The 27909-nt window shown below is 39.4% G+C and overlaps 1 protein-coding gene across 2 annotated transcripts in view; it reads left to right on the top strand.

Annotated features, from left to right (window-relative positions):
- LOC132622327 (uncharacterized) overlaps positions 1–27909 on the top strand; it is a 62100-nt gene extending 34191 nt beyond the window's left edge. Inside the window, exons 6-13 of one of the 2 annotated variants that reach the window (XM_060336916.1) lie at positions 3532–3752; positions 6142–6413; positions 7575–10620; positions 18060–18192; positions 21666–22273; positions 22389–23291; positions 24545–24736; positions 27278–27909. In XM_060336916.1, coding sequence (XP_060192899.1) covers positions 3532–3752; positions 6142–6413; positions 7575–10620; positions 18060–18192; positions 21666–22273; positions 22389–23291; positions 24545–24736; positions 27278–27475 — 5573 coding nt within the window. In that variant the 3' untranslated portion in view covers positions 27476–27909. The remainder of the gene's footprint in view (positions 1–3531; positions 3753–6141; positions 6414–7574; positions 10621–18059; positions 18193–21665; positions 22274–22388; positions 23292–24544; positions 24737–27277) is intronic. The other variant, XM_060336917.1, reaches the window with a different exon arrangement.

The following is a 27909-nucleotide window of genomic DNA, read 5'->3' as shown; positions in this document are numbered from 1 at the left end:
TTCCTCGAAAAATGTGCCTGGGAGAAAAGTCATCAGAGACATTTCCTTTGTTTTCCTAATCTCCAAGTGAAATTTATGTCCACACACAAATAGTTTTTGCCAACTTCAACTTGAAGTACTCGTTCATTCAACTTCAATTGAATATTGTCCAATTGGGACCGTACAACTGTGATGTGTTCCTAGCTAAATGTTCATGCCACTGTCCAGAACTTCTGGTTCTGCTCGATCCACCATGATCCAGTGTTGTCAAAGGCGCGCTTAAGCTCTGAAGCGAGGCTCAAAACATGTTAGCGCTTCGCCTCGCTTTATGTGTGCTTCAGTGTCGTCATCATGGCTCCAAGACATACTTTTCCTTGCCATTGAGCCTCTCTTGAAGAGGTGACACTAGATGATTGATATTTCACTTTATCGTGATGTTTTTACAATTTCTTTGTCCATATATTTGTTATTCGTGCTTACTATTATAAGTCTTGGACTAAACATACATATATTTGTAATTTTGCACCATTGCGCTTTTTTTCACTAAAGCCCACACTTTATTTGCGCTTTGCGCTTAAATCCCCAGCTAACTTTCGAGATTTTTTGCGCTTTTCTCTTTTGATAACACTGCCATGATCATCTGTTTAACATGTGTTCTATGAGATTTTGCGGGTTTCAAGTATTACATTCAACACTGTTAGGCATGGCACGTTTGGCTTTGGGGATAGGAATGAAGGAGGAGTCTCGCTTTTGGATTTCGCTAAGGCTTTTGACTTGGTCATCGCTAACTTGAGTTTCCGAAAAAGGGAGGACCATTTGGTGACCTACCGTAGTGTGGTGGCTAAGACCCTCATAGACTACTTACTCTTTAGGAGGAGGATATCCCAAGCAAGAATTTAACAACGCAGCATAAGCTCGTGATTATGGATTTGGATATCAAGAGGAAGAGGAAGAGGAAGAGGAAGACGAGGGTTGTATATGGTTAGCCAATGATTAAATGGGCAGGCTTAGACACGCAAAAAAAGAAGACGCGAAACTTATAGAGTCGTAGCCTTCTAAGACTTTCTTCTCCAACTCACCTAGCTGAAGGAAGGGGGTGAGATAGGCAAGAGGTAGCTTGCTTCCAAGCCGGCCCGGCCGCGAGGAATCAAGCCAAAGCTCGAGAGTTAAGGGGAGAAGTTGATGGTTATGGGGGCTTTGGGGAGTAGCGGGGACGCAAATAGTATGTGGACTAGGACAAGTGACTGCATTAGGGAAGCGCTAGATAGGTGCTAGGGGTCTCGAAAGGTAACCTAGGTGGACACAAAGGAGAATGGTGGCGGAATGGAGAGGTCCAAGGAAAAGTAGAAGCCAAGAAGGTTGCGTACACAACGTTATTGGAAAGTATATACGAGAAGGAGAAGAGAAAGAATAGGGAGAGGTATAAGACGGCGAAGAAGGAAGCAAAGTTAGCGGTTACGGCGGCTAAAATGACAACCTTTGAGCATTTCTATGCAAAGCTTGAGGGAAAAGGCAGGAGAGAGAGAGGAGAGCCCGAGATCCTGACCAAGTGAAGTGCATCAAAGACGAGAATGGCTAAATTTTGGTAAAAGAGGCTCACATTAGATGACGATGGCAGATATATTTCCATACGCTCTTGAATGAAGAGGGGGTAGGGATATTGCGCTAGGACAGTTAGAGCAATTCGAGAGTAGAATTTTTAGTACCGTAGGTGCATAAAGTCTGTGGAGGTTGAGGGGGTGATTCGTAAGATGAGGAGGGGTAGAGCGACCGACCAGACGAAATCCTAGTGAATTTTTGGAAGAGTGCAGGTGTAGTATTAAGTGGTTCAGTGGGTTGTTTAATGTGATTTTTAGGATGACTAGAATGCCGGAAGAATGGAGGTCGAGTATAATGATCCCGTTGCACAACAACAGGGGCAATATCCAAAATAACAACTATAGGGGTATCAAAGCTACTAAGCCCTACTATGAAAGTTTAGGAGAGGGTGGTAGAGATGAGGATGAGGAGGGGAGTGGTCATTTCCGAGAACCAATTCAGATTTATACCGGGGCAGTCAATTACAGAATCCATTCACCTTGTAAGGAGACTGTTGGAGCGGTACAAGGATAGAAAGAAAGACTTACATATAGTGTTTATTGACCTAAAAAATGCATATGGAGGTGTTTAGAGTCTAGAGGTGTTCTGGTGCCTCACATTAGGGTAATTAAGGACATTTACGATAGAGCCAAGACTCGAGTAAGAACAATAGGAGGAGACTCAGAACACTTTCTGATCATGATGAGGTTGCAGCAGGGTTCAACCCTTAGCCTGTATTTGTTTGCCAATGATGGGTGAATTGACGCGGCATAACCAGGGGGAGATGCCATGGTGTATGTTATTCGCCGATGACATAGTATTGATTAACGAGACACGTGGGGAAGTTAACGAGAGCTGGAAGTTTGGAGACAGAACTTAGAGTCTAAAGGTTTTAGGTTAAGCAAGACTAAGATTGAGTACCTAGAGTGCTAGTTCAGTGACATAGGGCACGAGGTGGAGGTGGAGGTGGAAGTGAAGATTGATACACAAGCTGTACTAAGGAGGACAATTTCAAGTATCTTGCTTCTATAATACAGGTAACAGGGAGATCTATGAGGCTGTTGCGCACCATATTGGAGTGGGGTGGGTAAAATGGAGGCTCGCTTTTGGGGTCCTGTGTGATAAGAATGTGTCACTAAGGCTTAGATGTTAGCCAGTCAAGAACGCACAGGTTCAGAAGATAAAGGTAGCAGGGATGAGGATGCTAATATGGATGTGTGGGCATACTAGGAGAGATATGATTGGGAACGAAGCTATTCGGGGCAAGGTGGGAGTCCCTCCGTGGAGGACAAGATGAGGGAAGCGAGGCTGAGATGGTTTAGGCGCGTGAAGAGGAGGTATGCGGATGCACCCGTGAGGAGGTGTGAGAGGTTGACTATATTGGATGTTAGGAAATGTAGAGGTAGGCAGAAGAAGAACTGGGGGAGGTGATTCGGCAGGACATGATAAACCTCCGGCTTACTCTGGACATGGCCCTAGATAGGAAGGTTTGGAGATTGAGGATTAGGATAGAAGATTAGTAGGTAGCCGAACGTTGTAGCACATTTATGGGTGAGAGACGGGGGTAGTCTTCTCTTCTCCTTGTCTCCTTATTAGCAGTATTTCTATTTAGTACTTGCGTAGTATCTTCCACTTCGTTTTTATTGTTACATGTTGCTTCTTTGGCTGTGTCCATCTTGCCACTTTGCTGCTGTTATATTTCTTTCTAGCCTGTCTTGGGATCTTGTTTTTGTTGGTTTTTTTTTTACCTTGTTATTGTTGCTGTCATATTTTTTCTTGCAAACAAGCTTTAATTTCTTTTCTTTTGAGCCTAGGGTCTATTGGAAACAACCTCTCTACCCCAAAAAGGTAGGGGTAAGGTCTGCGTACATCCTACCCTCCCTAGACCCCACTCGTGGGATTACACTGGGTATGTTGTTTTTTGTTGTACTGTTAGGCATTGATGAGCAAGATTATTTTCTTGGCTTTGTTCAGGGACAAATTTGACAGAGCGATTCCGTGATCAGTTCAGTCCCTTGTTGATTGATCAAAATGTCCCATGGTCATTGTCCAATTCTACTGTCATACGCATGCCTTTTTCCCCAGAATGCATGAAAGATGGGTTGGAGGTTGGCCTGAAGAAGATCTCAATGATGCTTGATAAGTTCTTAAATAATGCTTCTGCGACGATCTTGTTTTTGAAGTCAGTTTTGCAGGTAATGCTTCTCTATTTTCAAGTTGGATGTGTTATTCCTTTAATTTGTTTAAGTGTCACCTTCATTTATTTCCACCTGTTAAATTGGAACAGTCACCGAAATTTGATCTCTTTTGGGATGAAGTATCCAACTGTAGATCATTTTGCTATCCACCGTAACACGACTGTTTTTTTTTGAAACTGGCAACTTTTGTGTGTGTTTCTATAAATGAACAAAACAATACATAGGTTGTGCTGAAACCATATATACAATTTGACTCTAAGAAACTGAAGCTAATCTGACCATCTAAATGGAATCTAGCACATCAAGAATTTCTACCATTTCTCCTGAGTAGGACTGTTACACCAAAATAAAAGAGCAAAATACAGTTCAATTTGATCTTTTGAACAGAGTTGTTCGTATTCTCAAAACATTTGGAATTCCTTTCTTTCCAGATTGTCCACCAAGTACTAGCTGGGACAATTCTCCATCTTCATCTATCCTTTGCCTCAAATCCTGCTTCCTCCGAACTCACTAAATATCAGAGACCTTGCCTGGCATTATCCAAGTGATGCCTCTGAGATTAATGAACATCCTCCATAATTGTGCTGTTAGCTTGCGATGAAGAAAAAGATGGCTCACTGTCTCTGTTGTTTCACTTTCACCACATAAAAAACATCTGGGACAAAGAGCAATCCCACTTTTCTTCAAGTTTTCGTGAGTTAGTATAGCTTCTTTTGCTAGAAGCCAAACACAGCAAGCTACTTTATATGGTATCTTTGCCTTCCAGATGTGCTTCCATGACCAATCTTCAATCTATTGGTTGGTCTGATTCAAAATCTTGTAGGCTGCATTCACCTTGTATGCGCCACTGCTGTGGCCATTCCACCAAAATCTAACAGCCCCTTTCTGTAAACCACCAAAAATTTCCCTCATTGTTATAGAATTCAGTCACCCCATTCAACTCTCAATCATTGAGCATCCTTCTGCAGGTGAGATCCCATCCTTGGTATGACCACAATTTTGCAATGCTCTTTTGTTGATGCTGGACTAGGTTGAAAGTATCAGGAAATCTCTCCCGGAGGTTTTCTGTCCCAAGCCATACATCCTTCCAAAATACTGTTTTGTTACCATCAACTACATTGATGGAGGAATTGTTCTTTGCCAATTCATTTGGGACCCTGCAGATCCACTCTTTTTCCTATTCAGAGATCAGAGCCCCCTGATTCTGTGTTTCCATATCGAGAATTATTTGCAGATGAAGAGATGTCAAAGGGGCTCAAATCAGACCATAGAGCCCTAATGGATCTCCATAGACTGACCCCATAAGGAATACTGACCTCCTTGGTCATCCACTTGTCCTCTTCCTCATATTTTCCTTTGATGGTTTCCCCCCCCCCCCCCCCCCCCCCCCCCCATAACAGGTGATCTTCTTGAGTGTATCTCCAAAGCCATTTCATCTTTTTTTTTTTTTTTTTTTTTTGGGGTGGGGGGGGAATGTAACAAATAGTATATATTAGCAAAGCAGTACATGGGTTGTACTGAAACCATATTTACAAGTGAGCAATAAGGAAAAGGAAGAGGAAAAGTTAACAGACCAATCAAAAATCCTAACAAGAACCTAAAATGTCTTGGATAGAGATGGTATCATCTGTATAAATCTGGGAGTACCAAAAGCAACACAGTAACACACAGTTTAACTTGATCTTCTGCTCTGTGTTGCCACTGTCCTCAAAACATCTGGAGTTTCTTTCTCTCCAGATGGTCCTCCATATACATTTAGGGACTGTCCTCCAGCTTATAAAGAAGCGCTAGCAGGTTAGACTGGCTGATTTCTCAATGCTGAAAATTTCTTCTTAGACCTCAAATCCTAATTATGCATGTTGTATTTTTGCTTATCTTGCCTATCTGGTCTCCAGTTGCCTTATTTCCATTCTCATATATTGTTCCATTTTCTATCTTGACCATTTGTGCATAATTAGTCCTATTTAACATTGTTTTTCGTACTGAAAATATTTGGGGTTGGACATAAACAAACTGAAAAACGTAGATGAGCACAAGAAAGACAGCCATACTCACTAGAGTGATTCTGAGAGCTGTTGATTTCTTGAATGCTCAAAGTTCTTTATATTTCCTATACCTAAGGTTTATGTTAAAGAACTGTACTGGAGATTGTCTCTTCTTGATTAGCTTGAGCACGATCTGAACATAAATATTTGATTTATTTCACTCAAGCTTTTGCTTTATATTTTGACTTACTGTGTGCATATTTTTTGTTGATCTCATCTCCATAACCTTGTTCAGTATGCGAAACAACATTTTTCAGATTTCATTGCCGATTGGCTGTGTGCATATCCTTTTTTGATCTCATCTCCATAACATTGCTCTGCTGGTGAAACAACATTTTCAGATTTCATTGTCAATATGGGAGCAAGGAAGCCCTCAACCATCCTTGGAATATTCTGTTGACCTTGATCCACTCTATTCAGCAAGTAGAAACCCTTTCTCGGAGAAGAAGTGGAAAAAGTTCCAGCTATCAAGTCTATTCAGTAGCTCAAATTCCGCAATCAAGCTACAAGTCATAGATGTGAACTTTTGGAAACAAGGAACTAAAATAGTTGACCGTTGGCTTGTTGTGCTTAGTCTGGGTTCAGGACAAACAAGGAACATGGCACTTGACAGGTAGATTACTAGATGCATTGAACTATGTACAATGAGCAATTATTTTCCCTACATCCCAAGGTGATTGGTCCTCTTTTGATTTGGGCACCCCTGGTGGTCACAGAAACTAGTAGTGTTTCCTTTTGCTAAAGGGAAAAGGTAAAAGTTAGAATCAGAAGTGTATTGATAAATCCAATATGGTAGGGTTTTGAAGGGAAGTAGACATTGTTTGGGACTGGCAATGAGGAAAGTTTGGACATTTAAGCAGGGAGAAAGGCAGCGCAAAGTATTTTCAGGAAATTTTAGTGAAAGCAGTTCTTTAAAAGATTTCCTGGTTAAAAGATAATCGTCTGGGAGAAAAACATTAGATGAGGGGGAATAGGCAAAACTTTTTAATCATGGAACCTTCAAGACTACTGTAGATATTTGGTGGTTGGCTTTGGCTGAAAATCGGAAGGTGGTTCAAATGTCCCTGAACATTTTAAGTAGTTTGACTCATAATATTTCATTTGTGCAGTCTCCTGTTGATGGTAAACTAGAATAGAATATGTTTTTAACTGTGTGATTATCTGTCACTTGCAGTATTTGTGAGCTTTATTTTTAAAAAATGTAATGTTTTATCCAGTTAGAACTGTGTAAGAATATAATCCTCCGGTATCACTTCTGGCAGGCTTGGCATCCTTTAGTCTGATATATAGAACTAGACACACACATAACTCCTTGATGAATATCATACTTGTTCAGCTAATCTAGCAGTCAAGTCAGTGACAGATCCAATAGTCAAGTCAGAGACAGATCCAATCTTACCCCCTTTTTGTTAAAATATGGTAATTGGTATCATTCTAGTAGGTCTGCAAGAACGAATAACAGTACCAATTTCAAAAAAAAAAAAAAAAAAAAAAAAAGGTCTGCAAGAACGAATAAATGGACTATTGTGTAGAACAATTAAGGACTGTTATATTATCCTTAGGGATTTGAATGCCCTATTGGAAAAACAAATAAAATGCACTTTTTTAGGGTTGTAATTCACGCTAGAATCCACCCATTGACCCTTCCCCCCCCCCCCCCCCCCAACCCCCAATAGTATCCTTTGATATTTACTGTAACAATTCCCTGGTTAGCATGTTCTCCATCAATCTGCCATTTTTGGACCAGCAGTTTGCTTACTGGCGGTTTTTGCAGGCGGTACATGGCATACAACCTTACACCTGTTGGTGGTGTTGCAGTACTGATATCGAAAAATGGCCAGCCTAGCAATACTTGTTCATCAAGCTTTATCCTGTCCCCACTTCCACTGTCAAGTACTATAAACATACCTGTCACTATACTTGGATATTTCCTAGTATGTCATAATCAGGGACGTTTTGTTTTCAAGGACCAAGAAATGGAGTCTTTGCCAGGGCCGCTTTTTGATGTTGGAAATCAATTGATTGAAGCTTGGAATCGAGAACTTATGTGTTGTGTTCGTGATTCTTATGTAAAGCTGGTATTGGAAATGCAAAAGTTGAGGAGGGAACCATCCACTTCTCTTCTGGAGCCTAGTGTGGCCCGAGCTGTCAGTTTGACTCTGAATGCTTATGGTGATCAGATCTATTCATTTTGGCCCAGGTCAACTAGAAATTTGCTGATTGAACAGGAGCAAGATGGAAACAATTTCATGTCAGTGAAGGTTTCTAAAGCAGATTGGGAATGTATAACTCAGCAAGTTATTCAGCCATTCTATGCTCGTCTTATGGATCTTCCTGTTTGGCAGTTGTATTCAGGAAATCTAGTGAAGGCTGAGGAGGGTATGTTTCTATCTCAGCCTGGCACTGGAGTGGAGGGTGGCTTGCTTCCAGCTACAGTTTGTGCCTTCGTGAAAGAACATTATCCAGTTTTCTCAGTACCGTGGGAGTTGGTGAGTGAAATACAAGCCTTGGGGGTTACGGTCAGGGAAATCAAACCTAGGATGGTCCGGGACCTTCTTCGGGCTTCTTCAACATCTATTGTTCTCCGATCAGTTGAGACTTACATAGATGTACTTGAGTATTGCCTATCAGATATCCAGCTTCTAAAGACTGGTGAACCAAGTAGGCCTGATTCATTCAGAGACATTAGCAACTTAGATTCTGTTAAAGAATGTAGTGAAGGTCACACTAATTCTTTATCTGAATCAAGCTCCAGTTCTCATAGAATTCACAACACTGTGCAACCTCCAAGCAGTTCTGGAGGAGACGCCCTTGAGATGATGACAAGTTTAGGGAAGGCCTTATTTGATCTAGGCCGAGTTGTTGTTGAAGATATTGGTCGTGGAGGAGGTCCTTTATCCCAAAGGAATGTTATTTCGGGAGCCATTGGGGATAGTATTAGAGATAGAAATGATCAAAAGCTACTAGCTGTAGCTAGTGAACTCAGAGGGTTACCCTGTCCAACAGGAACAAATCATCTTACTAGGCTGGGAGCTACTGAACTTTGGGTTGGAAACAAGGATCAACAATCACTAATGATTTCTTTAGCTGCTAAATTTATTCATCCTAAAGTACTGGAGAGATCAATATTGTTGAACATTTGTTCTAACAGCACGATTCAATCATTATTAAAGCTGCAGAGTTTCTCCCTTATTTTGCTGGCTAATCATATGAGGTTTCTCTTCCATGAAAACTGGGTAAATCATGTTGTCAACTCAAATATGGCACCCTGGTTCTCATGGGAGAACAATGCTACTTCTGCAAGTGAATGTGGTCCTTCTCCTAATTGGATTAGACTTTTCTGGAAGATGGTTGATGACTGTTCAGATGACCTGGCACTTTTCGCTGATTGGCCTCTTATTCCAGCTTTTCTTGGTCGTCCAGTCCTATGCTGTGTTAAGGAGCGAAAACTTGTTTTTATTCCACCCATTGTAACTGATTTAGACTCTATTGGCCTTGGTGATAGGGCAAGTGGAGAAGCTGATCTGTCTGGATTACCTTCGGAATCTGAAGAGATTCAATCCTACAGGTTATCATTTAAAGTTGCAGAGAGAAAGTACCCTTGGTTGACGTCGTTTCTGAACCAGTGCAATATACCTGTGTTTGATACCTCTTTTTTGGATTGTGCTGGTCATTGCAAATGTCTACCCAGCGAGGGGCAATCGTTAGGTCAAGTTATAGCATCAAAGCTTGTCGCAGCTAAAAATGCTGGCTACTTTCCGGAACTCACTTCCTTTCCAGATTCACAGCGTGATGAGCTTTTTACCCTCTTTGCTTCTGATTTTTCTGCAAATAGCTCTGGCTATGGAAGAGAAGAGCTTGAAGTACTGCGTGATTTGCCTATATACATGACAGTTGTGGGAACATATACGAGATTGCATAGTCATGACCTTTGTATGATTCCTTCCAATACCTTTCTTAAGCCATTTGATGAACGCTGTCTATCTGTCTCTCCCGATTCTAATGAGAAACCCCTTTTTCGAGCCCTTGGGGTGCCGGAGTTGCATGATCAACAAATTTTTGTCAAATTTGGATTGCCTAGATTTGATGAGAAGCCTCAGTCTGTACAGGAAGATATTTTAATCTACCTATACTCAAATTGGCAATACCTACAAGAAGACTCATCGATTATTGAAGTACTTAAGGAGACTAAATTTGTTAGAAGCGCTGATGAAATGTCTGCAGAACTCTTTAAACCGAACGATCTGTTTGATCCCAGTGATGCTTTATTAACATCAGTGTTTTCAGGCATGAGAATAAAATTTCCTGGAGAAAGGTTTATTTCCGAAGGATGGCTACGGATTTTGAAGAAGGCGGGCCTTCACACTTCAGCTGAATCTGATGTTATCCTAGAATGTGCCAAGAGAGTTGAGTCACTTGGAAGAGACATCATGCCACCTTCAGAACTTACTGATGATCTTGAGAAAGAGTTATTCAGCTCGCAGGATGAAGTATCATTCGAAATCTGGTTGTTGGCAGAAAGCCTTGTGAAAGCTATAATATCAAACTTTGCTGTCCTTTACAGTAACCACTTTTGCAGTATTTTTGGGAAGATAGCCTGTGTTCCTGCTGAGAAAGGCTTACCAAATATGGGCGGTAAGAGAAGTGGAAAGCGAGTGCTCTGTTCATACTCTGAAGCTATTATATTGAAGGACTGGCCACTTGCTTGGAGTTGTGCCCCCATTCTTTCTAGGCAGAGCATTGTCCCACCAGAATACTCTTGGGGAGCTCTCAATTTGAGAAGTCCTCCAGCATGTCCTACAGTTTTGAGGCACCTCGAGGTATGGTGGTTATTTCGTTGAATTTATATTAAATGGTATTACATCACTGAGTCACTTAAGCCGTCACGTCCCAAAATACCCGCTAGACGTGATTGGCACCCAGCAAACACCACCCGCCAGGCGAACCATATATCATATTCTTAATCATTTACAATAGCACTAAAAGAAAATAAGTCCAGGTCCAACAACGTTATTAATGATAAAAATGCGAAATAGTAGCCAACCAAATCCATAATCGATTTATGAAAACCAACCAACGCTAAGATAAAAAGAATCTCTAGCCCACATCCCACGCTAAGACCATGGAGCATCTAACAGAGTTACATGAGTTTGAGTGTCGGGCATGTAAACCCAAAATAAAAGAAATAACTAGAAATAAACTAGATAAAGCTGAAATGGCTGCCTCCACGAACAATGCGGTGGCTCACCTCAGCAACAGAATCCACTCACGAAGTCTTCAATTACCAGCCTCGTTCTAAACGACAGTATCTGCATGGACATGCAGGTAAGGAGTGAGTTATACATAAATATAACGCAGTAAGATCCTCGACCCGCCACTTCAAATACCCCTGGAACAAGTGTTAGAAAATACAAACACACAACAGACACAAAAATATTATGCACATAAATATATCATTATATAATAGCAACCAAGGTCCAAATCACTGTTTATCAAATATATTATATATCTCAACACAATTTACACTACGAACCGTCATAAGTGGCAGTTAAAGAATTAGTCAACACTATGAATCCACGGCAACATACACAATGTGCCAAATATGTCAGGAAGCATACACAATATCATGGCTCACAGCTATATCACATCACAAAATAATTTATAAAGAGAGTTTTGGATTATTTGAAAATAAAGTATATGCGGTTGGCCTTAAGGACCACCGATTCTGCCAAGCACACGCTCGCCCCAACACATGGACCAGGCAGACAAAACATATTTTTAAAACGAGTTTTGAAAAGCAAGTACCCAAAGCTTAAAGTCTCACTTACCTCAAATTCACAATTCAAGCACACTTCCCAATAAATCAAAATTGCGTTCTCGAGTCTCCGGATTGCCTCAAACTACACAAAAACGGATTTAGAATGGTCAAAACCCTTAGGTAAACCACTTCTATACTTTTAGCGGCTTAAACGGTTAAAGTCAAATTTTAAAAGACGAAAACGCCCTCTGGTCAATGTGTTCAAAACCCGACAAGACTTATGTTTTCGGAAAGGCCTTAACGAGAGGATTCCAACGATATATAGAAGTCTAAAATCCGACGCTATTTGCCCTTTCAAATCAATGACTTTGGTTGAAGAACCCTAGAGCTAAACTTTCTCAATTCTTCAAAATATCCCCATGATTTCACCATAAAGATTCACCCATAATTATGTAATAAAATTAAATAAAGGATTAGAATCATTACCTTGATGGTTTGGGATGAAAGTTCTTATTTTTATCCCCTCTTTTCCTTTCTTTTTCTCCTTTTTTTTTTTCCACTGGTTTTTCTCCCTCTGTTGCTTGGTCTCTTTTATTTCATTTCAGCTGTCCACAATTAAACCTTCACGATCAGACTTTTGAAGTCTTTAATTTTTTTCCCCTTTTCCTTTTCCTTTTTCGGCTTGGCCCACTAAATTCCTTCTTTTCAAATTTTCTTTTTAATTCTAATTTCGAATTTCTTTTTCTTTTAAATTCCTTTTTAGCTAAAATTACCAATTAAACCCTTATTTAAAAAAATTGGGTTATTACATTCTCCACCACTTAAAATAACGTTCGTCCTCGAACGGATCTAGATCATACCTGTCTCGTCAAATAAATGAGGATATTTATCTCGCATATCTGCCTCAGACTCCCAAGTAGCCTCCTCGGTTGGATGGTTACGCCATCACACTTTGACTGAAGCTACCTTCTTTGACCTCAATGGTCGCACTTGCCTATCAAGAATAGATATCGGACCCTCCTCATAAGTCAAATTTTCATCGAGCTCCACATCCTCTGGATGAATCTTATTATTATCATCACCAACATATCGTCTTAGCATAGACACGTGAAATACAGGATGAACAACCGACAATCACAGAGGTAAAGCAAGTTCACATGCACCAACCTGATTCGATCCCAATCCCACAAGAAACAATATACCTAAGATTTTGCCTACCGTTCGACTGAATCTCATGACTCATTTCGTATTGAGAACTTTCAAATTACTCCCTTTCATAAGCTTCAAATCACAATCTTGTTTATCACTATAAGACTTTTGTCTACTCTATGCTATCTGAAATCGTTCCCGCATTCAATGCAATCTTCTTTAAGGCTTGCTAATCAAAGTCTAGACCCAACTACTCTGATTTAGAGTATTCAATCAACCAGATAGAGTAAGACTCCAACATTCGTATAAAACCTAAAACGACAAGATTTGCATAATGAGTTAGTAAACTAATATCATACACGAACTCGGTCAAAAGCAACTGATCATTAACCACTTATCAGGTAGGTAATATCCATCTGACTAGTGTTAAGACTGGGCACCCAAGGATGGCACAATCCAAGTGCCACAACCACGATCCTATGGCGAAACATATCCACCAATCTTACATACGGTAGAGCTGAAACACCTCCAAGCACTCTTACATAATGCTCTCACGTACAACAATGTTAGAAATACATCCTTATGCTTCTACATATCTCTCACATGTACAGTGGTGTTGGAACACATCCATACTCCTACATAACACTTTCACATATAGCGATGCTGGAACACATCCACATGCTCCTACATAAACGTTCCATGCACTGTTACTCTTGTCACACATGACAATATTGACATCTCATGCCATTGCACTATCTCTATCTCCGACACATACCACCATATAAGCTAGTATGATATATAAAAAATAGTTCAGCTTAAATCAGGTACACAATCTCGCTAAGTCAATCAATATCACCCAAGCTACGATCACAATTTTCTGAATGAACATATAGACCAGCTACAAAGTCTACATTGATCTATTTTTACTTTCTATCGGGGACAACCATGCATCGGAAATTTCGAGTCTCTAACACTCGTATTTAATATATTAACGATTTAAACACAAGAACAACATTTATGTACCCTAAATAACTTTTGTCAATTTTAACTCTCTTCCTGCGGCCCCAATGCATTTTTGTGAATCTAAAAAGTAATAAATATAATAAACGTTGTATCTTTTCGAGTACAAATCTCCTTAAGTCGACCACCATAGGTGTATACACATTTAACTCTTTAATTAGAATATTTCCTTTTTTTTTCCACTATCAAGTAGCCTCGTCTTTAGAGACTATCACTGATCCCTAATAAGGTCAACACTCTCGTATCGATCAACTGTGCATGTTCAAACAAAAATAACTGTAGCATAACACATGATAGAGCCTTAGTGTGTGTATTAAGCTCAACCTTCCATCCTTTTACTAGACACCACAAGGCTCATAACGCCATGATGTAAAAATTAAACTTCACACTTTTAACCTCAGTTGTTTAATCAATATTATCCCGACATCTTTTTCAACCACATCATATGCTTCTATTGACTGAGAAGATATTCGTATATGTCATTAATGAACATAACAAATAGAGAGCTAAGGAACGTTTTTGAATACCCCAATCCTCTAGTTCATGACAATCACTAATGCATTCTCTATCCAAAAGATATCACCAGAAATTTACACTAACCAAAATAAGTCTTGGTACATGTCTTCAGATTATCCACCCCTTTCTCCTACTACTCAGCGTATCCTGATCACAAGTCTATCTTGGAATAGCATATAACACCCTGTAACTGAAGCCACATATCATGTAATTTAGGAAAAGACAAAAAGATACTTGCCCATCATATGATAAAAATGAAGTCATTTTTCTCTTAGTGATAAAAATCTGCATAGATTCAATGTTCTCCCCAACAACAGAAATTAAGCACCTCCGGGCTCTATACTTGGTATAGTGACCTCTCAATCACGAAATCTTGTAACTTATAATTTACTTCCTTTGACTTTGCAGTCATTCTATAATTAAAAATAAAAATATACCAGATTAATGACAGCATATCAATACCAAGTTTTAGTCGACCTCCCCATTATATGGTATAATTAGTAGGTTCGCTGAAATAATAGTCAAAAACTTATTACCAACTCATATTCAAAAACTTATTAACTACTCACACTAACCCACTAGTTAGTTATTCAACTCAGGTGCCTCGAGTTAAAGTTAGATACGACCTATATTATCGACGAGGTTGCTTTGTCTATGGACATACCAATTGAATCCTTTAAACTCATTACAAACTCAATATTAGGCTCTATCGAAATGGAAATTGGAACGGTCTTTTTATGGCAATCAAGCTTAAGGCAAGACGAAGTTATTCAATCTGAATCAAAGATAACCTCAAGGTCAATAACGCCATGTTTTTTTTTTCCAGCACATAAACGTATCATGGCTCTGAACTGTGTCCACACATGTTCGATAGACCGGCCAATAATAGTAGACTCCACCGCGAAATCACAAAGGGTACATCTAAGTATCAACTTTTCTCTTTATCCTCATCTATACTATCATCTCATTAACGTGTTTCTCATCTTCCTCAAGGTTGTGCTTTATCGAAAACAACGTATATTAACAAAACTATGTGAACTAGTTATCTGTGGCAATCATGTCATTTCTTATTTACTCCAACTTCTTTTATGGTTCATTTATTTTCTTGGTGCGTGATAGTCTTTAATATTCCACGTCTTTCCCTTCAACAACTAATCAAGCCACTATACACTGAGTTTCATGCTAAACATCTTACTATCTTGTTTCAATAATTCTTATACTTAAGTCTTATTCTCGTTCACAATCTGGAATTCACCCAGGGACCTATCCACGAACAAGTTGTGCATCTCATAGGGCCATTATCATGCTCATACTTAATACACTTAAGATATGTAATATTATGCCACAGTCACACTTATGACATCACCATCACGACGTTACTAATAATAGTGAATCGCCTTAAGAGGCATTAATCTTAGAGCCATTTAAGCACTTTCCTCAAAATATCTTTCACCATAAAGCCCAACAACTTAGGCATGGGTATGCAATTACACTTTTTACTTTCCCGCTACCCTCTTTCTCTTTACCGATAAGACTCATAATATAAAGTTATACCAACAACCCCGGATTTGGATGGTCGCTCTTACACAATTTGTTTTTGATGACTAGCTAACCCGCAGACGCTACCCTTTCATTCAACGATTTCTTAACGTTCAAAATTTTCACTAACTCCTAAACATTCAAAAAAATATTTGGCAGAATTTTCTTTGTAAATAAAACTATCCCAAAGTGTACACCGGTCCAATCTCAACTACAATCAACGCACACAACATTCCATGTACTCAGTATCACTCTCAGTTGCACATATGACGTTAAAAAAAAAACTTTCGAATCAACCATGACATCTAGCAGAGGAGGATATGCATGTCCTACCCGTCTGCGGAATAAGTATTACATGAATTAGACTAGATTCAACTCAACACACGAATAAGGAATGAAAGAAGGGGAACCATCCTAGATGTTCAGTAGCCTCAAGGTCATAAGTATGGGCGCCTACATACCCATGAACAAGATTCTGCTAAACACTGCTCTATGACCCGCGACTTAAAGCCTAGGCTCTGATACCAACTTTGTCACATCCCAAAATACCCGCTAGACGTGATTGGCACCCAGCAAACACCACCTGCCAGGCAAATCATATATCATACTCTTAATCATTTACAATAGCACTAAAAGAAAATAAGTCCAGGTCCAACAACGTTATTAATGATAAAAATGCGAAGTAGTAGCCACCCAAATCCATAATCGATTTATGAAAACCAACCAACGCTAAGATAAAAAGAATCTCTAGCCCACATCCCACGCTAAGACCATGGAGCATCTAACAGAGTTACATGAGTTTGAGTGTCGGGCATGTAAACCCAAAATAAAAGAAATAACTAGAAATAAATTAGATAAAACTGAAATGGCTGCCTCCACGAACAATGCGGTGGCACACCTCAGCAACAGAATCCACTCACGAAGTCTTCAATTACCAGCCTCGTTCTCAACGACAGTATCTGCATGGACATGCAGGTAAGGAGTGAGTTATACATAAATATAACCCAGTAAGATCCTCGACCAGCCACTTCAAATATCCCTGGAACAAGTGTTAGAAAATACAAGCACACAACAGGCACAAAAATATTATGCACATGAATATATCATTATATAATAGCAACGAAGGTCCAAATCACTGTTTATCAAATATATTATATATCTCAACACAATTTACACTACGAACCGTCATAAGTGGCAGTTAAAGAATTAGTCAACACTATGAATCCACGGCAACATACACGATGTGCCAAATATGTCAGGAAGCATACACAATGCTAAGGGAAGCATTGTGGCTCACAGCTATATCACATCACAAAATAATTTATAAAGAGAGTTTTGGATTATTTGAAAATAAAGTATATGCGGTTGGCCTTAAGGACCACCGATTCTGCCAAGCACACGCTCGCCCCAACACATGGACCAGACAGACAAAACATATTTTTAAAACGGATTTTGAAAAGCAAGTACCCAAAGTTTAAAGTCTCACTTACCTCAAATTCACAATTCAAGCACACTTCCCAATAAATCAAAATTGCGTTCTCGAGTCTCCGGATTGCCTCAAACTACACAAAAACGGATTTAGAATGGTCAAAACCCTTAGGTAAACCACTTCTATATTTTTAGCGGCTTAAACGGTTAAAGTCAAATTTTAAAGGACGAAAACGCCCTCTGGTCAATGTGTTCAAAACCCGACAAGACTTATGTTTTCGGAAAGGCCTTAACGAGAGGATTCCAACGATATATAGAAGTCTAAAATCCGACGCTATTTGCCCTTTCAAATCAATGATTTTGGTTGAAGAACCCTAGAGCTAAACTTTCTCAATTCCTCAAAATATCCCCATGATTTCACCATAAAGATTCACCCATAATTATGTAATAAACTTAAATAAAAGATTAGAATCATTACCTTGATGATTTGGGATGAAAGTTCTTATTTTTATCCCCTCTTTTCCTTTCTTTTTCTCCTTTTCTTATCTTTTTTTTTTTCCACTGGTTTTTCTCCCTCTGTTGCTTGGTCTCTTTTATTTCCTTTCAGCTGTCCACAATTAAACCTTCACGTCTGATGACCATCAGATTTTTGAAGTCTTTAACTTTTTTTTCCCCTTTTCCGTTTCCTGTTTGGGCTTGGCCCACTAAATTCCTTCTTTTCAAATTTTCTTTTTAATTCTAATTTCTTTTTCTTTTTCTTTTAAATTCCTTTTTAGCTAAAATTACCAATTAAACCCTTATTTAAAAAAATTGGTTATTACATAAGCATGTAGCAAAATGTTACTGTAGGTCATTGGAAGAAATAGTGGTGAAGACACACTTGCGCATTGGCCAGCTACTACAGGCATAAAGACAATTGATGAAGCTTCCTTTGACGTATTGAAGTACCTGGACAGAGTCTGGAGTTCTCTCTCTTCTTCAGGTACTTTGCGTTTACTTATCTTTATTCAGGTTATCACATGTTTTTGTTGGGGAAATCAGGTCAGTGAATTTCTGTTTAGAGTCCTTTTTGTTTCAACTCTAGGGACTTCTAGAAGCAAATTCGTATAAACAAAAAGGTGGATTTACTTCAACCTATTTCCTTGGTATACCAAATTGATAATGCAATCCAATTCTTTGCTTGGCTTTATTCTCTTCATTGTAGAACACTAACTTCCTATTCCAACCATGAATGTACTATTGGGTGAACCCTTATTATCACCTGTAATAGTATTATCAAACGTTATTGCAATCAGTGCATTGATGACTTAAGTGTTGATTCCTTTCTCATCTTTACCATCCCTGATTTACAACTCTTTATTACTAACTTGTTGGAAAAGTATGGAAGGACACTTGGGAACTTGTTTGTGTAACTTATCAAATCAGGTTTATCCAAAAGCCCAACGGTCTCCCCCTAAATTCTTTCTCCAACTTCACTTTCCCGTGTGGTAGTGGTTTCAACATTGGAATTAGGGAGAACCATCTCTTCTTTCTTATTGCCCTTCCCTTGAAGAGGCGAGGTGTAAGACTGAAACTGGGCTTAGACTCTTGAAAGGTAACATCCATGCTGACAAAGGATCTCTCCTGGAGGGAGGATGATAGCATTTGTACCCTTCATATGTAAGAGAATACCCAATAAAGACACACTTAGGGCTCTTAGATTATGTTTTCCAGAATTCCTAGTGTGAACAAAGCAGACACACCCAAATACCTTTGGAGGGACAATATATTTACTCTCACCCTTTAAGACCTCTAGAGGACTTAGCACCCAAGGGTGTGGCGTAGTGGTCAATGAAGTGGGTTGAGAATCATGAGGTTTCAGGGTTCAAATCCCGGTAGAACAAAAACAGAAGGTGATTTCTTTCCATCTGTCCTAGCCTTGGTGGACAGAGTTACTTGATACATGTTGCTGGTGGGAGGTGGCAAGTATCTCGTGGAAATAATCGAGGTGGGCGCATGTTGGCCCGGACACCACGATTATTAAAAAAGACCTCTAGAGGACTCTGAAAAAATTGAGTGTGTTAAGTGGTATTCTATCGATAAGAAGGTAACAACTAGGATGGCATTGCCCTAGTAGGTTTTTAGTAGATTCATGGTAAACATAAGAGATCTTATCACTTCTAATAAATACCTATTTTTCCTTTCAGCAACCCCATTTTGTACACTATAGGGACAACTTGGTTTGATGGATTATCCCTTTGAACTTCAGATAAGCACCAAATCTTTTATTATGTATCAGTGCAATTGTCAGATTTTTTTTTTTTTTAAGCCTCAAATTGAGCACTTAACCGCACTTTTGGCCTTTAACAGATACACCCAAGTCATCCTAGAACCAACAATTCAAGAATTAAGGCAAGCAGTAAAGTAGTACATGAAAAGGCAGCCCGGTGCACTAAGCTCCCGCTATATGTGGGGTCCAGGGAAGGGCCGAACCACAAGGGTCTATTGTACGCAACCCTACCTTGAGTTAAGGTAGTACGTGATTGCACATAATTAGATGTAGCAACAGAAGGTGAATCAAGTTTGGTCAAGAGTTGGCAAAAATGTTGAATTTCAGCCGTAGACAGTTTCTCTCATAGCCGTTTCCTTGGTGTCACACCCCTTGGTGGACCTACACGCTTTCCACCTTGACCTCATGTTGGTCAGCCATGTAGTTTTCATTTTGTCTCCTTTGTGTGCCTTGGTTTTCACAATAATCACTGGGCAAGTGATCTTTATTAGAAGTGATCGCCTTTGGTTGCTCATGGGAGACAATTAACACAGACTTTTGAATTTGAGCCTAATACAGCTTTGCACTTCGTTGGCTCTCTTTCTGTTGAACATAAGAATATGCATCCTCAAGAGAAGGAAAATGAACTTTACCAAGAACTTAAACCCTGGTCTTGTCATACTTTAGGTCCAAATCGACCAGAAACTGTAGACCCTTTATTTTTCAACCAATTGTTGAAAAGGAACTGCATCATGGGTTTACTTTGCTTGGATATCCTGATAATAGTCAATCTCCAGCCATAACCTACTTAACTCGGAATAATAATTAGTGATAGTCAACTTACCTTGCTTAGTGAAATGAATTTTATTTCGAATCTCAAAGATATGGTCATCATTACCCTTGTGACGCAGCGAGAGTAAGTGCAATAAGTTGAATTCGAGATCTTTTTTGTAGTATAAAAATTGCTTAGAGCCTTAGAGATATGGGGGTGCATAGTATTCAAAAACCATGTCATAACAAGTAAAAAAGAAGGGGCAACCCGGTGCAAAAAGCATCTCGCTTTAGCAAGGTCCGGGGAAGGGCCGCATCAAGTGTGTGATGTAGACACCCTACCCTAATGCAAGTATTAGTGGTTGCTTTCACAGCTCGAACCCATGACCTATAGGTCACACGGAAACAACTTTACCGTTGTTCCATGGCTCATAACAAGTGAATTCTCGAAATTTCATAGACCACTATCAGATGCAGTAGGTTGTTTCTTCTCTCCATTAATATAACCAAGAAATTTCTAGAATTAATATAGAGCAAACAAGACCTTGACCAAACAAGCTACGTACCAGTAATTTCACAACACTAATTTGTGGAAGAAATTTTTTCTTTGTTGCCTTTGTGCCCCCCATAGTTTTGATAGGACTCTAAATCAGAAACTAGAATTTCCTAGAACTCTAGAAGGAAATTATCTTCAAATTAGTTCCTCAGAGAAGAAGAAATATGGGGAAAAATTGCCGGACAGAAAAAACTTGATGGGTTGGCTCAAAAATGAAAGGCGAAGCCAAGCAAAAACACAGACAAACAAAGTTTTTGTTGCGGACAGGTTCAAGGAGAGAGAAAGCTTGACCTCTTTTTGAAAAAAAAGGAACCCTAATGCTGCGAGGGGAAAAAACCTAATGCTGCGAGGGGGGAAAACATCTCAAAAGGTAGCAATGGCTCTGATACCATGTGGAACTTGAGAAAGAAGAAAAGGCTTCTTTGTATTTCAGTGTTCTTTGTATCCCATGAGAAGGGGTATTTATACAAGTGAATTCTAACGATTAAGAAAGACAATCAATTACAATTAAAGGAGGTAAAGGAAAAACAAAGTCTCACAAAATCATGCTAATTAATTAACATAGTCAACTCAACACATTACTAGACAAGTTTGAACAGTGTTTATGAGTGCATATTTGCCACTAAAAATATCACATGATCCATAGGAATTGGCTTAGGTGGCAAGGTTTTTTTCCCATTGTAGAAATGCTGGTGGAATGTAGTAAGGATAGCCACCCTTTCATTTCCCGGCTTTCTTTTATTTTTATTTTTTTCCTGAAAGACTTCTTTCCCTCCCTTTAAATTGATTCGATTTGAAGTAGATAAGCTGTGTTATGAGCATTTCTCTTTTGTTTGTCAGCTGATTAAATTTGTTCTGCATCTTTTCTTTTCCTTGCCAGACAAGGAGGCATTGCGCCAAGTGGCCTTCATGCCTGCCGCAAATGGTACACGTTTGGTGACAGCAAGCTGCCTTTTCACACATCTGACAATTAATCTTTCCCCATTTGCCTTTGAACTCCCATCACTGTACCTGCCGTATGTGAATATCCTTAAAGACTTGGGCCTCCAGGACACACTTTCTATCTCTTCTGCAAAGACTCTCCTTTTGAATCTTCAAAAAGCATGTGGATATCAGCGTTTAAACCCAAATGAATTCCGTGCTGTGATGGAAATTGTGCATTTCATCTGTGATCAAGCGAACACTTCGAACATGAGCAGTTGGCATTCTGAAGCAGTTGTCCCCGATAATGATTGCAGACTTGTACATGCTAAGTCATGTGTATACATAGATTCTTATGGTTCTAGCTATATTAAGTTTATTGACATTTCCAAGCTGAGGTTTGTCCACCAAGATCTCCCTGAAAAGTTATGTATTGCCTTTGGAATCAAGAAGCTTTCAGATGTGGTTATAGAGGTACCCAAAAGGATGTGGTTACTTATATGTATTTCTACTCTACATAAGGTTCTGGTCATGTTCGTGCAGCTGCAGACGTCATGTTTGCTATATGTATTTGAGTTTGTTCACCCCCTTTTCTTACCTGAATGATTAGCACACTAACATGTTTTTCTGTATGCCCACATAATGTGGTCTCTTATATGATGTTAATGGTCTATCTTTGCAGGAACTATATTGTGAAGAACATTTGCAATCTTTGGAATTCATTGGATCAGTTCCAATTGAAGCTATAAGGCACAAGTTGTTGAGCAGACCCTTTCAAGCTGCAATCTGGACTGTTGTCAGTAGCATGGCAAGTAACGTTCCTGGCATTGGTCATGCTACCTTAGAGGATATACAAAGTTCATTGAAATTGGTTGCAGAGAAGTTGAAATTTGTTCAATGTCTACATACACGCTTTGTGCTCCTTCCAAAATCTTTGGATATCACTCGAGTTAGACAGGAATCGATGTTCCCAGAGTGGAAGGATACATCACGTCACAGGGCCCTTTACTTTGTTGAACCGTCTAAAGCTTCTGTGTTGATTGCTGAACCACCAGCCTATGTCTCTATTGCTGATGTAATAGCGATTGCTGTAAGCAGGGTTTTGGACTTCCCCATCCCATTACCAATGGGCTCTCTATTCCTCTGTCCTGAGGGCTCTGAGACTGCCCTTGTTGATATCTTGAAACTTAGTTCTCATATGCAAGCATTAGGATGCAGAAGTGAAAAAGATTGTCTTCTTGGCAGGGATATACTACCCCAAGATGCTTTACAAGTACAATTTCACCCATTAAGACCTTTTTATGCTGGAGAAATAGTAGCTTGGCGGCAGCAGAATGGAGAAAAGTTGAGGTATGGTAGGGTTTTAGAGAATGTGAGACCATCATCAGGCCAAGCACTCTACAGATTCAAAGTAGAAACATCACTGGGCTTGGTTGAGCTTCTTCTATCTTCACATGTCTTTTCGTTCAAAAGTGTCACAATCTCTAGTGAGGATTCCTCAGCTGATTCTCTGGAGGGTTATTGTACGATGGACAGTACCAGGAGTGAAGGTGTTACTGGAAGAGTTGAGTCAAGACCTTCTGAGGTACATACCTGTGCTAAATTTCCGATGTAGAATCAAATGGTTGACATTTTATAGCAGCAGTGCATTCTTAAGTGCTTTGAGCAAAAACCATGTGCCTTTTGAACTCCGTCTTATTGCAGTATTTTTAATGAATACCAATTGTAATTGATTTTTAGAGACCTGCATTCATATCACTACATCCAACCAACCATCTATACATGTAGTTCTCTTTTGTGTACTCCAAAATTATATGGAAAATGTGTTATGGCCAAAAATCTGATCAAACTGTTTCCTTATTCCATCCGATTTTCTCATAACTGCCTGTGGTATTATATTCCAAGCTGCTCCTCTGGTTCTTCCTTTCCCCTTCGAGCATTTAAGAGTCTGAACAACAGTCTAGGCGCTGTCCAGTTAGCATAAAATATCACCAAACAAATCCAACTGCATGGCTGCTATCTTTCAATGAATGAGCAATGGTCAACATATAAGTTTGCATTCCTAATTTCTGTCCAAGTGAAGAGGTTTCACCTTCCTGGGATCATGGAGACCAAATAGCGTTTTGAGGAAACTATCCTGCTTCCTTCTTAATTAGCACATAATAAAATGATTTCATGGTGAACTTTCTATTTGTATCTCCCTTTTCAACCGGTCCTCTTTCATTTTCCGGCAACTGCTATGGTTAACTGGGTCTTCATAACGGCTTGTCTGCAGTCGCTTTGATGTACTAGTAGTGACTCTGTATAGATGATTGGGTGTCATTCTTATAAAACCATCTCTTTTTGTATGTTCTCTAGTTTTTGGTATACCCTTGTATTGAGGCATGTTTTTTCACCTAAACATTTATGAAATTTATTACTCTGTCGAAAAAAATTGTACTAGTACTGTCTCCATATTCCTTCCAGTATCTTTGTCTGATACAGGGAAATTTGTAAATCTATCGGTTGAGCCATCTCTTGTGCGTCTTCCACACACCTTCTACACTGGTGCCCCATAAAGCCCGCCCCCCTTCCCTTCTCATCACATTAGGCATTGTTGTATTTCTGTCACTGGTTATGGAAACTAGCTATTGAAGACCTTAAGATGTATCACCATACCATGTTCATTTCCAGAAACTTATCTTGTCTACCTCCCTGTGATAAATGAATGTTCGCTAAAATGTCCTCCCATTGCACATAGTAATCGACTGGATTCTAACAAAGTTGTCTCTAGGTCTACTTTTTGTGAAAATTGATCTAATATTTGTTACTTATAGATTTAAGTGATGCTTCTGATAGGGGAACCAGCAGCAGCAGCTTCAAGCACTCCAACATGGCAGAGTCTCTGCTGCAGAATTGGTCCAGGCAGTTCAGGAGATGCTTTCTGCAGCGGGAATCAGTACGGATATGGAGAAGCAATCATTACTGGAAACAACAATCACATTACAAGAGCAATATAAGGATTCTCAAGCAGCACTCTTGCTCGAGCAGGTATCTCTCCTTGTTTAGTGACCTCTGCCATTTCTGGTTCTCGCATTGTTTTCCCACTACTATATGATTGCTGTCCCTCCCCCAAGTCTTCTTGTTTTAGTGATGCACACGTGTCCTTAGGCGAGGGAATATCATGCTTGCATATTTTCGCGAACCCCAAAAGTCCTTTCATTCAAAGTAAAAACGTTACTGCATATCTGGAATAATTGGACAGTAGAGTGGACCAAGTGTTCGAGGAAAGGTGAAATATGTGTTGTCCGTGCCTTGCTGATGTCAGAGATTGAATCTGCACATTTGTAGCTATCACCAGCTTATGTGATGAATTTTTGCTGTGTTTCTTCTGATTAAACCTGTTTTTGGGATTGAGTATGAGGCAGCAGTTGCATTTGGAAATGATGTTGTGTCCCCTGAGAAGTGCATTCAAAATCCTACGCATATTAATATTGGGTTTTGGCGGACAACTTTGGTAATGTTGTACATTATGGAGAGCATGACTAATATTCACCAAGAGAATGGTATTGTTGGTGTGGAATTCATTTGCCGGCAATGAGGGTCATGTGGACTACCTTATGCTTTCTAGTTGTTTACATACACTTAGAGGTGGATTATGTTTGGAAACTGAAGTACAGGTTGAGGCACTTGGAGTTGCTCATCACTTAGGAAAATTTACTTTCCTTGCGATTAGTAAGGCCAAGGAAATTGCTGGTGCTTTTATCGCCATCGAATTTAAGATTATAGATAGATTGTTATTACAGATGAAAGATGTAGGGGTTATTCTCAAAGAGTCCCTCTTTGTAAGGCATTATGGGAGAGCTGGTTTACATTCTCAATAAAACTTATAGGAGAGCTGGTTTACCAGGGCAAGCAACTAGAATGCTATTGGATATGTGGAATACTCTTGTGAACCCACTTTTAGGTTGTACAATCAGGTGTAGGAAATTCTGTTGGCTGGATATTGTTCAAAAGTTGCTCCAAATGTGTTTTATGAAATGTTGTTAAAGGTATTTCTCCTCCTATATTTACTTTTGCTCGAATGATACAAGCAATATGTATATTCGACGAGATAGAGTTTGGTTGTTCACTTCTTAGAGACATGAGAAAACATGGGTGTGTACCAAATCATCGAGTTGCCAGATTCTTATTCGTACACTTTAAAAGTATTGAGTCCTTGTACCGAGGGTCTACCGGAAGCAACTTCTCTACCTCCCAAGGTAGGGGTAAGGTCTACGTACACTCGACCCTCCCTAGATCCCACTTTCTGGGATTTCATACACACTTTAAAAGTATGACAGTGCTCTTGTCCAAAATTTTAAGTTAGAGAATTTTACTAACATCTTTGCATTATGATCGACATTTTACTAGCTCTTGGAACCTCCAATGGAGTAAAGAGGACGTCTTGCTTCTTAACACACGCGGTAAAGTGTTTGTTTGGGTTTGTCGGTTGGCATAGCAGAAATTGGTCAGAGATGTAGAGTTGGCTGCATCTGTAGAAGAGTTATCCTCATGTTCTGAAGTCAAAGAAGAGTATAAGCCTTGCTTCTTGACGACATTGTTCTCATGAGTTTGTTTACCTATACAACAAGAATTATTGACAAAATTTCTTGTACTCAAATCGTTTTAACAATGAATTAATAATGAGATGGACTAAGCAATCTAAAGTGAATATTCATTGAGACGAAGTATGATATTAAGGGAAGGAAATGAGAATTTTTGGAAAAAGATCTTTCTTTTTGGATCTTGTTCCGAAAAACCATTTGAGCTAGAAATTCATGTTGGGTCGGATTCGAACGAATTGTTCGATAATCTGTAAAAAACTCCTTATCTATTTTCCTAGCGGTTCTCTAGACGTATATCTTATTGATTTAGTGCCTGATCTACATTCAAGTCTTAATAAAATCACTGCTATGATATCAATGTTGCCTTACTCGAACCCTGAGGACAAGGTCCTTGTTGAGGATGGGGTTATTGCTATGAATCAACCCAAGTCAAATGTGGATATCACTCAAACGGTTATTGAGCTGAGAAGAAGCATATGGCCAGAAGGTCTTCATAAAGGTTAAGAGACTATATCTGGGATCCAGGTCAGTAGGCATGTAAAAAAATAAAAGGGTAAAGCAAGAATAGGCATGCATATTATTGTTGCAAATTTCTGTCTCCTCATTCCCCTTGTGAGTCCGTCTCCTTTTCATTCTCCTTGTCTCCATTTATGTTTCCCGCTATCTTGCTATTTTCAGTGTAAGTTTGGTTCTCAATATTGAATATAAGCAGCTGTTTTTCTTGGAAACTGATCGTAAATTTAGGATTAGCTACAAATAGTGTCTTCATTCGTGAAATAGAAATGAACTATGTCGCAATATAATTCTAAAAACCCTGCCCCTTTTACAATGGTTGCATTATAGGAACAGAATGTAATTTCTTGGTCCCCTTATGAATGCTACCATACGATCATGAATCGATCTCTCAGAGTTGCAAATGTTATTGTCTGCCGAGTAGATAGCCAAATTATTAGCATATAAACTTGTGAATCTCGTGAATTTGCAGGAAAAGTCTGACATGGCTACGAAAGAAGCTGACACAGCTAAAGCAGCATGGTTGTGCCGCATCTGTCTCAACACTGAAGTAGACGTTACTATAGTCCCTTGTGGTCATGTGCTTTGTCGTAGATGCTCGTCTGCAGTTTCCAGGTGTCCATTCTGCCGGCTTCAAGTCTCTAAGGTCATGAGGATGTTCCGGCCCTGAATACGTTATTGCTGCAAAACTACTACCAAGCTTTCTACCGTGTACTTTATTGGTGTTATTCATTTGCGTGGTATGCTACATTTGCTAAAGAATAGTTGATGCAGTTTTGGAGTGTTATATTTGAATTATTCTCACTGTTTCCAAGCTGCTTTCTTCCGGATACCATATTAGTGTAAAGTCGCGATTTATATCTGGCCAGAAAAGAAATTATTGTAGATGGAGCGGTATATAGAGCTCAACTTTTGAGGTACTTGTATAGGATAGGGTCTCATGTAATCTAGTCATGTACAGAAATTGGCATATGGTATCATTCATAACAGGTCTCCTTATCATCTATTCATGTACAGTTTTTTTTTTTGAAAAGGTCTAATCATGTACAGGAATTGGCTATGGTGTTTTAAATGATGTCTATTCAAGTCACAGTTGAAGTGTTA

Source organism: Lycium barbarum, chromosome 12, assembly GCF_019175385.1.
Source record: "Lycium barbarum isolate Lr01 chromosome 12, ASM1917538v2, whole genome shotgun sequence".
Classification (NCBI taxonomy): Eukaryota; Viridiplantae; Streptophyta; class Magnoliopsida; order Solanales; family Solanaceae; genus Lycium; species Lycium barbarum.
Note: the sequence above shows the minus strand (reverse complement) of the source record. Positions and strands in the feature narration are given on the sequence as shown.